General features: G+C 45.0%; 1 protein-coding gene across 5 annotated transcripts in view; it reads left to right on the top strand.

Annotated features, from left to right (window-relative positions):
• Nucleotides 1–12,330, top strand: part of CSMD2 (CUB and Sushi multiple domains 2) — a 984,984-nt gene that overhangs the window by 891,126 nt on the left and 81,528 nt on the right. For all 5 annotated transcript variants that reach the window (XM_067473669.1, XM_067473670.1, XM_060784605.2 and 2 more), the window contains one exon: nt 10,936–11,121. In XM_067473669.1, the coding sequence (XP_067329770.1) occupies nt 10,936–11,121 (186 nt within the window). The remainder of the gene's footprint in view (nt 1–10,935; nt 11,122–12,330) is intronic.

The following is a 12,330-nucleotide window of genomic DNA, read 5'->3' as shown; positions in this document are numbered from 1 at the left end:
TTGGGATTTCCTGGTTTAGCTGCCCAGAGAGATACTCTTGCTTTGATTGGGGGGACATTAGGAGGAGTGGTGGTTCTCGTGAAGCTTTTCCTTGATTTGAGTCTACTGGGAGGGGGCTGATAGCCATGCAGTGGGTGGCTTTCACAGTGTTCAATCTTATTTCTCTCACAGTTTGCAGCAAGTTCCCATTGCACATCGGGAGTGGGGGGTGGGGTGCTTGTAGAGTTTATCAACAGGTGTAAGTTTAAGATATCCTGTGATTATTCTGCATGTTTCAGTCAATGCTATGTTCACTTGCTTCGCGTGGGCAGACATGTGCCAAACAGGAAAGACATATTCATCAGTTGAGTAAGACAAGGCTAGGGCTGATGTTCTTCTGCACCTCATGTACTGCCAGTAAGTTTCTGCAGGATGTTATTGCGTGTAGCAGTCGGGTGTCCTCTGGGCAACGTTTCTTGTGTACGGCTAACTTTTCCAAACCCTAAAGCAGGGGTCCACAAGCTTTTTAAACAGAGGGGCCAGGTCACAGTCCCTCAAACTGTTGGAGGGCCGGATTATAATTTTTTTTTAAAAAAAACATGAATGAATTCCTATGCATGTTGCACATATTTGTAGTGTAAAAACACTTAAAAACAATACAATAATTAAAATGAGGAACAATGTTAACAAATATAAACTTATTAGTATTTCAATGGGAAATGTGGGCCTGCTTTTGGCTGATGAGATAGGATTGTTGTTGTTACGTACTTTCAAGTCATTTCAGACTTAGGTTGACCCTGAGCAAGGGCCGGGTAAATGACCTTGGAGGGCCGCATCTGGCCCCCGGGTCTTAGTTTGAGGACTCCTGCCCTAAAGCATTGCTTTAAACAGTAAACCAATTGTCATGGTATATTCCAGCCAATTTATCACCCCTTTGGGGTGGTGGAGGAGACACAAGTTTCTCTGTCCCATGGCAAGCCATGTAAATAAAGATTTCTGGTTATTGTGTGAAATGTCACATAGTTTTATAAAGCCAGGGTGTTGTTTTGGTGCAGAAGAAAGCAAAAAGCACCTATGTCTTGGATGAGGAACTATCTTTTGGACCCAAAAATTTGAAGTAGACTCCATTTCTCCAGGACCATCTGTGCCAAAAGTGTGGTGGGTGGAAATTAAAGGACTCTTTTAGTGATTTAATTTGATATTTTTGTGAACTACAGCTGGTCTGAATGGGCCTGCATTAGGATTAACTAGGCTATATATTGACATTGGATTAATAGAAATTCTCCAACTGGAGATTGCAGCAGGATGGCAGAAGCAGGCATGCCAGCTGTTAAAAGATGGTTAATTAAAATGTGGAGGATTCAGTAATTTGGAGCAAATAAACAATTTATATGAAACCAAAAAAGGGAAACATTTCGACAGTTGCAATCAAATGTAATGGTGCCTTTTCATGCTGCTTCAAGGGAGAAAGAAACATGTATTGGAGTTGTTGTTGTTTTCCAGTGTGCTCCTGCCAATGTGGGTTTGAAGCCGCTTTTTGGATTGCTTTAATACTAATGCGGGAAAACATTACGATAGCAAACAGAGCATTTTTTCCTCCCTAATTTTGTTTTGGAAACTATAACATGATAAATTATTGAAAACCTATTGAAGCAAGCTGCCACTGGAGATGATTTAACATTTCAGGCATATCTATAGAAGTGGAGATGAAGGTCTTATTCCCAGAGGAAGTGCGGGAAGAGAGAGAGACACAAACATTCAGACACGCATGTTTCAGGATGCTTCAACTAAAGGAGAACAAATCCCCCACATTCCGTTCTGTATCACATCTGTATTTGTTCTTCATGAATCTGATTTATGAGCATCCATCAACTCACTGGGGATCACAACCAGACACAGTGAAGACATCTGCCCTTGTGCTTTGCTATTCTGCTGCTGAATACGCATGCCCAATGGGAGCAAGCTTCTTTTCTGCTTCCTTGGAGACTAGGACTTCCTGACTGTGAGAGCTGTTCAGCAGTGGAACTCTCTGCCCCGGAGTGTGGTGGAGGCTCCTTCTTTGGAAGCTTTTAAACAGAGGCTGGATGGCCATCTGTCAGGGGTGATTTGAATGCAATATTCCTGCTTCTTGGCAGGGGGTTGGACTGGATGGCCCATGAGGTCTCTTCCAACTCTTTGATTCTATGATTCTATGAAAGGATCAAGGCAGTGACATCTTCAGCCCATCCTCTGTTCAGTTATCAGCCAGCACACCAACACCTTAAATCAAGAAACAACTTTCTAAGATATATAGAGATACTCACAGGAACACCTCAGCAAGCGAGAATCCAAAAGTGGCAGGATAAAACTCAGCACCTTAATCAGTGGCTGAGACTGGATGAGAGACTCCTTTCTAAGCACAAAGAAGATTGGATGACCTGCAAGGTGCTGAACAGTCTACGCTCTGGCATCACAAGATTCAGAGCCAATATTTTTTTTAATGGCTTCAAAGTGGAGTCTAAATCTTGCGAGTGTGGAGAAGAAACCACAGACCATCTACTACAATGCAAAACCCTGCCACATTCACAATGGAGGATCTTCTCACAGTGACACCAGAGGCACTCCAAGTGGCCAGCTTCTGGTCAAAGGACATTTAGCATAATGCTAAGTTTCAAACTTTGTCCAGTTCTTGTGGGTTTTTTCGGGCTATATGGCCATGTTCTAGAGGCATTTCTCCTGACGTTTCGCCTGCATCTATGGCAAGCATCCTCCACCTCTGAGGATGCTTGCCATAGATGCAGGCGAAACGTCAGGAGAAATGCCTCTAGAACATGGCCATATAGCCCGAAAAAACCCACAAGAACTGAGTGATTCCAGCCATGAAAGCCTTCGACAATACATTTAAACTTTGTGTTTTTAAAATACATGTTAACTGTACCCTCAACTCGCTTCTGACACGAAAAAATAATATATAAAAAGTATTATTATTATTATTATTATTATTATTATTATTATCTTTTCATCAATCTGTGTGACTCCCAAAAGATTAAGCCAAGATCTTGGCACCCAGGCTTAGTTGTCCATCCAGTTTGTCCATAAATATAGGAGTTTGCACAGATGATATGTCTCATGTAAGCTGATCCCCGCCTAAAAAGTCTCCAAATGAATAGGGCCTGAGAGGATGGGCCAAAAAAAGAGATATTGAAGACATCCAAGTGTTTATGGAAGACAGAGGAGGGTAGAAAGGAGAAGGTGAGCTGCTCATCTGGTTATTCCGGGTTGCTTTGATCAGATAACACCTGAAGGTTAAAGAGATTACAAGGCAAGAGCCAGGAGGGGGTGAATTTTTTCCCTTCCAGCCACCGTTGTTCTCCTTGCTGCTGCTCTTGCAGCTGCTGCATGCAATTGGTATTCATCGCAAGTCGCCGTCTAGACGCCCGGCCTTGCTGGAGGATTTGCCGAGCTCCGTCGTGGCTCAGATGACATGCACGCAATTATCATCCCAAAGCTGGGATGCAACTGATGTCACACAGGCCGGTCGGTTGGATCTGTTTGCTCAGGGCTCTTTTTAACAGATTTTGTTTTATCCCTGTGGTGACTTGATTTCCTTTTGGAGTTTGGACATCTCTCATAACCAGTATGTACAATAAGGGATGGCTGGTATGTGTGGAGTGCTGGGTGGGATCCACAAGTTGGCCTAAGGCTATTTACATCCACTCCTCGTTGTTCTTGGGCGAATTGATCCCTGGTTTGCCATTCCAGCCTACAACTACTTCATTTCATGAGAGCTGCCTCTTCAAACTTGGATACTGTCTTTGTTTCTTGATTTTCACACAGCTGATAGCAAAATGAGATAATTTTGCCACTGTAAAATGTCACAATAGCTACCAACTTTTAATAAGGGATTTAAAGAATTTACAGAAGGTGCAACCAACATTGACTAGAAGGAGTGGCAGATGATGGTCCCATATCAGTGGATGCTGAATCCAGTCTAGCTTTTAGGAGCTATGAAAGTTGCCAAACCTATATTTTCAGACATGTTTGAGCATATTGGATAGTTCCTTTGATATCTGAGTATCTCAGAACAGATTGTCTTTCCACTGCCACGAACTGCCTTGCAAATGCTGATCTACAGGGTGAGGAAGCATAACTTCCTTTTTTAAAATGTGCGCCATTCAGTCGGTTGAAGACATAGCAGAGCGCTAGTGGTCTCGTTCAAAAGGCGGGAGTATAAAGTTTTGTCCTGACACAGTTCAGTCGCCATCATTCGTTGGAACAGTGAGGAGTGTGCTTTTGCCATTGAGGCCTACTTTTCGAGCGGAATTGGAGTGGCCGGCCCGTTCTCCAGATTTGGCCCCTAGTGGGGTTTTTTTCTATGGGGATTTTTGAAATCCCGTGTTTATGTGAACCGTCCAAGGACCTTACAAGATTTGAAGACCAACATCCACGAAGAAATGGCCAGCATAATGCCTGCTATGCTGGCAAGAGTCATGACAAACGGCAGAAATCGGTTTACTCAGTGTATGGAGAATGGGGGACGTCACCTATCTAATTTGATCTTCAAAACTACGTGAAACAAAACTTTAGGTATGCACCTACATTACAAAAAAAATAATCTAATTCATACAATAGGTTTTATTAAGTTTTGAAAAAAGGAAGTTATGCTGCCTCACCCTGTATTATCAGTAAATATTTGATTTTTACCAGTGGTGGCAGTGGGGTACAAATAAAGTTTATTATTATTATAAATGTCCTCCCAGGGAAAAATTCCTCAATGTTATGAGGTCGATTGCCAGAGTTCCCTCCTTTTAGGACACTTCTGCTTCTTCTCAACCATGGAGAGCTATGTGTGTCTGCCGGAAGTAGTTTTAAATCATGTGATGAGCTCAGTGCCTCTCCATATTTGAATAGAGGACGAAGTGTCCTACGACTGGGAAATGTCTCAGTGCAATAAGGTGGTTAGTCTGCTCGAGTGTTCTGAAGAGAGTTTCCGCTTTCTCAACAAATTCTTCCTCTGTCTCAGTGATTTCAAACAGTCTGCCTTTAGGGAACATCTTCCCCTTCATTTGGCTGTTCAGTTCATCTGTGCTGTTGGCCAAACCTTTCATTACCCTGTACACATTGAAAACACTCAGTGGCATATAGCCAACGTTCTTCCAGTGGCAGCACATTGCAAAAAAGACCAAGAGTGGGTGGACTGGCTGTCATTTGGGGGGAGCTTGTCTATCATTCGTACCAATTTTCCTATTACAAAAGCTGTGAAAATCTCCCAAAGAGTGCCAGAATTCCTCAGCGTGCAGTTTACAAACCAAGGGTCTTAAGTGTAGCTGTTACTCTCATCTGTCCCCATTTCAAGGATTCTTCAAGGCCATGCATTGAATCATCCTTTCTGATCGGCGCACTACAGAATGATAGGAATGAGTTCAATTGGAGTTCAGCCACAGATAATTCTCACCACTATAGCATTGGTCGCCTCTATAAAATGAAGAAGAGATACTCAACAATGGCACAATAGCTGATATGTATTGCTAACCAGGCTGCATATCAGCTCTCACTATTGGCTTATCTTCTGAAGCTTGGCTATCAAGTGTTACCAGCGATCTGACTCATTCCATTGAAATGTATTTATTTATCGTGTCATCAGCAACCATACCATTGTATTACATTTCTAACAGAACAAAACAAACAAGTAGATAAAAAAAACGCAAATTTTGCAAACTTGGTAGTTGATTAAATCTACTTTGACCAGTATCTGGCCACTTGGAGTGCCTCTGGTGTTGCCGCAAGAAGGTCCTCCATTGCGCATGTAGCAGGACTCAGGTTGCATTGCAGCAGGTGGTCTGTGGTTTGCTCTTCTCCGCACTCGCATGTTGTGGATTCCACTTTGTGGCCCCATTTCTTGAGGTTGGCTCTGCATCTCGTGGTGCCAGAGCACAGTCTGTTCAGCGCCTTCCAAGTCACCCAGTCTTCTGTGTGCCCAGGGGGGAGTCTCTCATTTGGTAGCAGCAATTGGTTGAGGTTCTGGGTTTGAGCCTGCCACTTTTGGACTCTCACTTGCTGGGGTGTTCCAGCGAGTGTCTCTGTAGATCTTAGAAAACTATTTCTTGATTTAAGTCGTTGATGTGCTGGCTGATACCCAAACAAGGGATGAGCTGGGGATGTCTCTGCCTTGGACTTTCACCATTGGCTGCTACTTCCCGGTGGATGTCAGGTGGTGCAATATCAGCTAAGCAGTGTAATTTCTCCAGTGGTGTAGGGAGCAGATACCCTGTGATAATGCAGCATGTCTCATTAAGGGCCACATCCACTGTTTTAGTGTGGTGAGATGTGTTCCACACTGGGCATGCGTACTCAGCAGCAGAGTAGCATAGCGCAAGGACAGATGTCTTCACTGTGTCTGGTTGTGATCCCCAAGTTGTGCCAGTCAGCTTGCGTATGATATTGTTTCTAGCACCCACTTTTTGCTTGATGTTCAGGCAGTGCTTCTTGTAGGTCAGAGTACGGTCCAGAGTGACTCCCAGGTATTTGGGTGTGCTGCAATGCTCCAGTGGGATTCCTTCCCAGGTAATCCTCAGAGCTCGGGATGCTTGTCTGTTCTTAAGGTGAAAGGCACATGTCTGTGTTTTAGATAGATTAGGGATTAGTTGGTTTTCCCTGTAATAGGCAGTAAGAGCACCTAGAGCTTCGGAGAGCTTCTGTTCAACCATCTCAAAGCTCCCTGCTTAAGCGGTAATGGCACGATCATCTGCATAGATGAAACTCTCTGTCCATTTAAATGAATATGGTTCACTACTATGCTATGCATTTCACTGACTGAACCATGGCAATGCCATGGAATGAATGGGACTCTTTCAACTTCTCAGAGGTGCACTGCCATCAAAAGTAACCTAAAGCCATCAAAGTAAAGTGACTACTTTGGTGTAATTGCTGTAGCCGGTATCCTTCTGGGGTGCCTTGTGGGGATTGGTCTTGGAGGTACTGTTCTCCAGTCCTTCCTGGAGGGTTGTACCCAGAAGGTGTTGCTGGGGGACTCCTGCTCGGCCCCACAGCCATTGTCCTGTGGGGTCCCGCAGGGCTCAGCATTGTCCCCCATGTTGTTTAGCATCTATATGAAGCCGCTGGGTGAGTTCAATGCCATCTGTACGCAGATGACATCCAACTCTATCACTCATTTCCACCAGATGCTAAGGAGACTGTCCAAGTCCTGAACCTGTGCCTGGCCTCTGTAATGGTCTGGATGAGGGCAAGCAAATTGAAGTTGAATCCAGACAAGACAGAGGTCCTCCTGGTCAGTCACAAGCCTGAACAGGGTATAGGGTCGCAACCTGTGCTGGATGGGGTCACACTCCCCTTGAAGGCATAGGTTCGCAGCTTGGTAGTTCTCCTGGATTCATCACTGAGCCTGGAATTCCAGGTTGAAGCGGTGACCAGGGGAGCATTCGCACAATTAAAACTTGTGCGCCAGCTGCGCCCATACCTTGGGAAGTCAGACTTGGTCACGGTGGTCCATGCTCTCGTTACATCTAGGCAATGCACTCTACGTGGGGTTGCCTTTGAAGACTGCTCGGAAGCTTCTAATAGAGAGGCAGCCAGATTAATAACTGGGGCGGCATACAGGGAGCATACAACTCCCATGTTACGCAAGCTCCACTGGCTGCCAGTTTGCTACCAGGCACAATTCAAAGTGCTGGCTTTAGCCTATAAAGCCCTAAACGGCCCAGACCCAACTTACTTGTCTGAACACATCTCCCCCTATGAACCATCATGGAGATTAAGGTCCTCCGGGGAGGCCCTGCTTTCCATTCTGCCATTGTCACAGGCACAATTGGTGGGGACGAGAGACAGGGCCTTTTCGGTGATTGGAACTCCCTTCCTGGTGAGATCAGGTCGGCCCCCTCCCTCCTGTCCTTTAGAACGATGGTAAAAATTTGGCTGTGTGACCAAGCTTTCGGGACAGGGCAATGAAGCAGCAGTGGGACAGATGACAGGGCTGATTGGATTTGATGCGGATGGCTAGGACAGTTTTAAATGAAGATGGCAAGATCTCTGAAAAGAGATTTCTCAGCTACTCTTCATTCAATAATTATTCTCTACTTTGGTATGGAAAGCCAGGTCTTGAATCTGAACTGCCATGTAAGCCATTTATCATTTGGCGGACATGGAAATCATGATATCCTATATTTGTTTCAAATAATTTCACTTTAGGATTAATGCTCAGGTTCCCCCAAATCATCAGCCTTGGGGTCTTTAAGACAAATGGGACTATTAGGTAAAGAGATGGTCCATCGCCTTTTTCACATTCAGACCCCCAAATCAGGTACAGACATTCAAATCTGTTGAGGGAGACTTGGTCAATTATTTATTTATTTATTTACTTTGCTTATATACCGCTGTTCTTAGCCTGGGGGCGACTCACAGCGGTGTACAACATAGAAAGAACAAGGTTCAAAATTCAAGACACAATCTAAAATATCAATCTAGCAATAACCAAAAGCATCATCATCAACAACATCAATAATACAAAAAGCCATTCCACGTCGTCTCACCCGGCACAGTCTGGCTTTAGGCCGGGACATGGTACCGAGACAGCCTGGTCGCCTTAGTGGATGATGTGCGCCGGGAGCTCGACAGGGGGAGTGTGTCCCTGTTGGTGCTGCTGGACCTCTCAGCGGCCTTCGATACCGTCGACCACGGTATCCTTCTGGGACGCCTCGCGGAGATGGGTCTTGGAGGTACTGTTTTGCAGTGGCTCCGGTCATTCCTAGAGGGTCAATCTCAGAAGGTGTTGTTGGGGGACACCTGTTCAACCCCACAACCATTGTCTTGTGGGGTTCCTCAGGGCTCAATATTGTCTCCCATGTTGTTTAACATTTACATGAAGCCGCTGGGGGAGATCATCCGGAGTTTCAGGGTACGGTGTCATCTGTACGCGGATGATGTCCAACTCTGTCACTCCTTTCCACCTGCTACTAAGGAGGCTGTCCAGGTCCTGAACCGGTGCTTGGCCGCTGTGACGGTCTGGATGAGGGCGAACAAATTGAAATTGAATCCAGACAAGACAGAGGTACTCCTGGTCAGTCGCAAGGCCGAACAGGGCATAGGGTTACAGCCTGTGTTGGATGGGGCCGCACTCCCCCTGAAGACGCAGGTTCGCAGCTTGGGTGTGACCCTGGACTCATCGCTGAGCATGGAACAGGTGGTTCGCGAAAAAGGCCTTACTGGTGCATTATTTAAACTGTTATGTTTATTCATATCATGACCAGGGGAGCATTTGCACAGCTAAAGCTTGTACGCCAGCTGCGCCCGTACCTTGGGAAGTCTGACTTGGCCACGGTAGTCCACGCTCTGGTTACATCCCGTGTAGACTACTGCAACGCTCTCTACGTGGGGTTGCCTTTGAAGACAGCTCGGAAGCTCCAACTAGTCCAACGCTCGGCAGCCATGATTTTAACAGGAGCGGAGCGCAGGGAGCATACAACCCCCCTGTTGCGCCAACTCCACTGGCTACCGATCTGCTACCGGGCTGAATTCAAAGTGCTGGCGTTGGCCTTTAAAGCCCTAAACGGTTCCGGCCCAAGCTACCTATCCGACCGCATCTCTGCCTATGAACCCACCAGGACTTTGAGATCTTCCGGGGAGACCCTGCTCTTGATCCCGCCTGCTTCTCAAGCTCGGCTGGCGGGGACGAGAGATAGGGTCTTCTCGGTGGTGGCTCCTCGGCTGTGGAACGCCCTTCCTACGGATATTAGACTAGCACCATCTCTAATGGTATTCCGCAAAAAAGTGAAGACCTGGCTGTTTGAGCAGGCGTTCCAATAATTAGTGCAATGATTGGTTAATGAACACTGGAATGGAACAATGGATGATGAATCTGGAACATGTTTTGATGACGAGACGACAGTGAATGGGTATTGTAGTAACTGTTTATTAATTGTGTAATGTGTTAGGTTGTTAACTGTTTCTATACTGTAGCACTGAATTTTTGCTGTTCGTATTTGTTGTGAACCGCTGTGAGTCGCCTTCGGGCTGAGAACAGCGGTATATAAATAAGGTAAATAAATAAATAAATAAATAAACCACAATCCAGTATCATTTTCCGTTGTTCCATTCCTGTCGTCATTACCAATTATTGCACTTCTTATTCGAACGCCTTCGAACATGGTAAAAAATCATTTTGGATCAGTGTTATGCCCTTCACAACTTCTGAGCTGATGTTCATACTGTACCTGACAGTACTAATAGGAGGAAGAGGTCTGAAAGAAGAAAATGGAACCATTTTCATGAGGGAAACAAGGCATGTAGCCAAGGGGGGGGGGGCTTGAGGGGCTTCAGCCCCCCCCCCCCTGAAATTCTCATGGTGGTTTGCGAAAAGGCCTTACTGGTGCATTATTTAAACTGTTATGTTTATTCATATCATGATCTGATCACCATACTCAATATATCCCATATGCATGGGGGTATTGGGGTAACGATACAAAAGGTTTGCTAGGCTAGACCCTTTTTCACTCAGACTCAGCCCCCCCCCCGAAACTCACCCCCCCCCGAACCCCCCCCCCCTGAAAAAAAATCAGGCCCCCCCGAAACAAAATCCTGGCTACAGGCCTGAGGGAAACTATCCCTAAATCTGCTTTCCTCCTTATGGTAGCAAGGAATATCTATGAACAAGCAAGACGGGCTGCTTCAGCAGAAAACCACTTGGAAAAACATGTCATTATGTTTGGTTTACAGCTTTTTTTCTCTTTATGTTTTGTGTATATTGTTTATATGCTTATATGTTTTATACTTTAATGCTATGTTGTTTATTTTATTTCAATTTGTATCTTATTTTATTGTAATCTGTTGTTTGGGCTTGGCGCCCCGAGTCTCTGTTGGGGGAGATGGTGGCAGGGTATAAAAAAAGATTATTATTATTATTATTATTATTATTATTATTATGTAAGATGGATGTAGTAACACATCTCACCATTGCCTTTCCAGCTCTCTCTTGTGGAGTGCCCAAAGCTCCGAAAAATGGCGTGGTTTTCGGCAAGGAGTACACTGTTGGCACCAAAGCAGTCTACCAATGCAAGCAAGGCTTTCACCTCCAGAGCCAGAACATTTCTACCATTGAGTGCCTTCCAAATGGTCAATGGAGTAATGGCAACAATCCTCTTCCGTGCGTGGGTGAGTGGCCTGGACCACCTTTGGTCGCTTTTCTTCTTTATTTTCTTTTTGGTGTTGTCGTGTTTGTTTAAAATAGATATCCAGAACTATTTAAAGATGTAAAAATAGCCTTGCCGATTGGACTTGGTTGGACAGTCTGATGCCTTCAGGGAAGATATGAAGCAAAGCATGAAGGCCTCATCTGTCCTCTGTAACAAGGATGTAAATTCTTGACCATTTCAGCCTCACTTGAAGGGATGAGTAATTAGGGTAGTTTTTCCCCATTTTGAGAGATAATAAATATTTGTCTGAAGTATTCTCCGTGTATTCCAGTATCTGAAAGTGTTGTGAAGGATTTGTGAAGTAAAAACACAACTTTCTTTGCACAAAATCCTGTTGTTTTTTTTCACAGAATAAATTAACCACTGTTATGTTCAATCATTTGCACAAGGGAAATGATTGCATGTCATTCCTTTGCTGACTCTGAAAAAAGTGCATATGCTACTCATAGACTCAACTATGAATAGTGCATCTGCTATTCATAGAATCATAGAATAATTGAGTTGGAAGAGACCTCGTGGGCCATCCAGTCCAACCCCTTTCTGCCAAGAAGCAGGAAAATCACCTTCAAATCACCCCCGACAGATGGCCATCCAGGATCTGCTTAAAAACCTCAAAAGAAGAAGCCTCCACCATACTCTAGGGCAGAGAGTTCCACTGCTGAACAGCCCTCACGGTCAGGAAATTCTTCTTAATGTTCAGATCCTTGATCATTTTAGTCACCCTCCTCTGGAATATGTCCAGAGGAGGGCGACTAAAATGATCAAGGGTCTGGAGAATAAGCCCTGTGAGGAGCGGCTTAAGGAGCTGGGCATGTTTAGCCTGAAGAAGAGAAGGATGAGAGGAGATATGATAGCCATGTATAAATATGTGAGAGGAAGCCACAGGGAGGAGGGAGCAAGCTTGTTTACTACTTCCATGGAGATTAGGAAAAGGAACAATGGCTTCAAACTACAAGAAAGGAGATTCCATATGAACATGAGGAAGGACTTCCTGACTGTGAGAGCTGTTCAGCAGTGGAACTCTCTGCCCCGGACTGTGGTGGAGGCTCCTTCTTTGGAAGCTTTTAAACAGAGGCTGGATGGCCATCTGTCAGGGGTAATTTGAATGCAATATTCCTGCTTCTTGGCAGGGGGTTGGACTGGATGGCCCATGAGGTCTCTTCCAACT

The sequence above is a fragment of the Anolis sagrei genome, chromosome X (genome assembly GCF_037176765.1).
Source record: "Anolis sagrei isolate rAnoSag1 chromosome X, rAnoSag1.mat, whole genome shotgun sequence".
Taxonomy (NCBI): domain Eukaryota; kingdom Metazoa; phylum Chordata; class Lepidosauria; order Squamata; family Dactyloidae; genus Anolis; species Anolis sagrei.
This window is presented reverse-complemented; position numbering and strand designations above follow the sequence as displayed.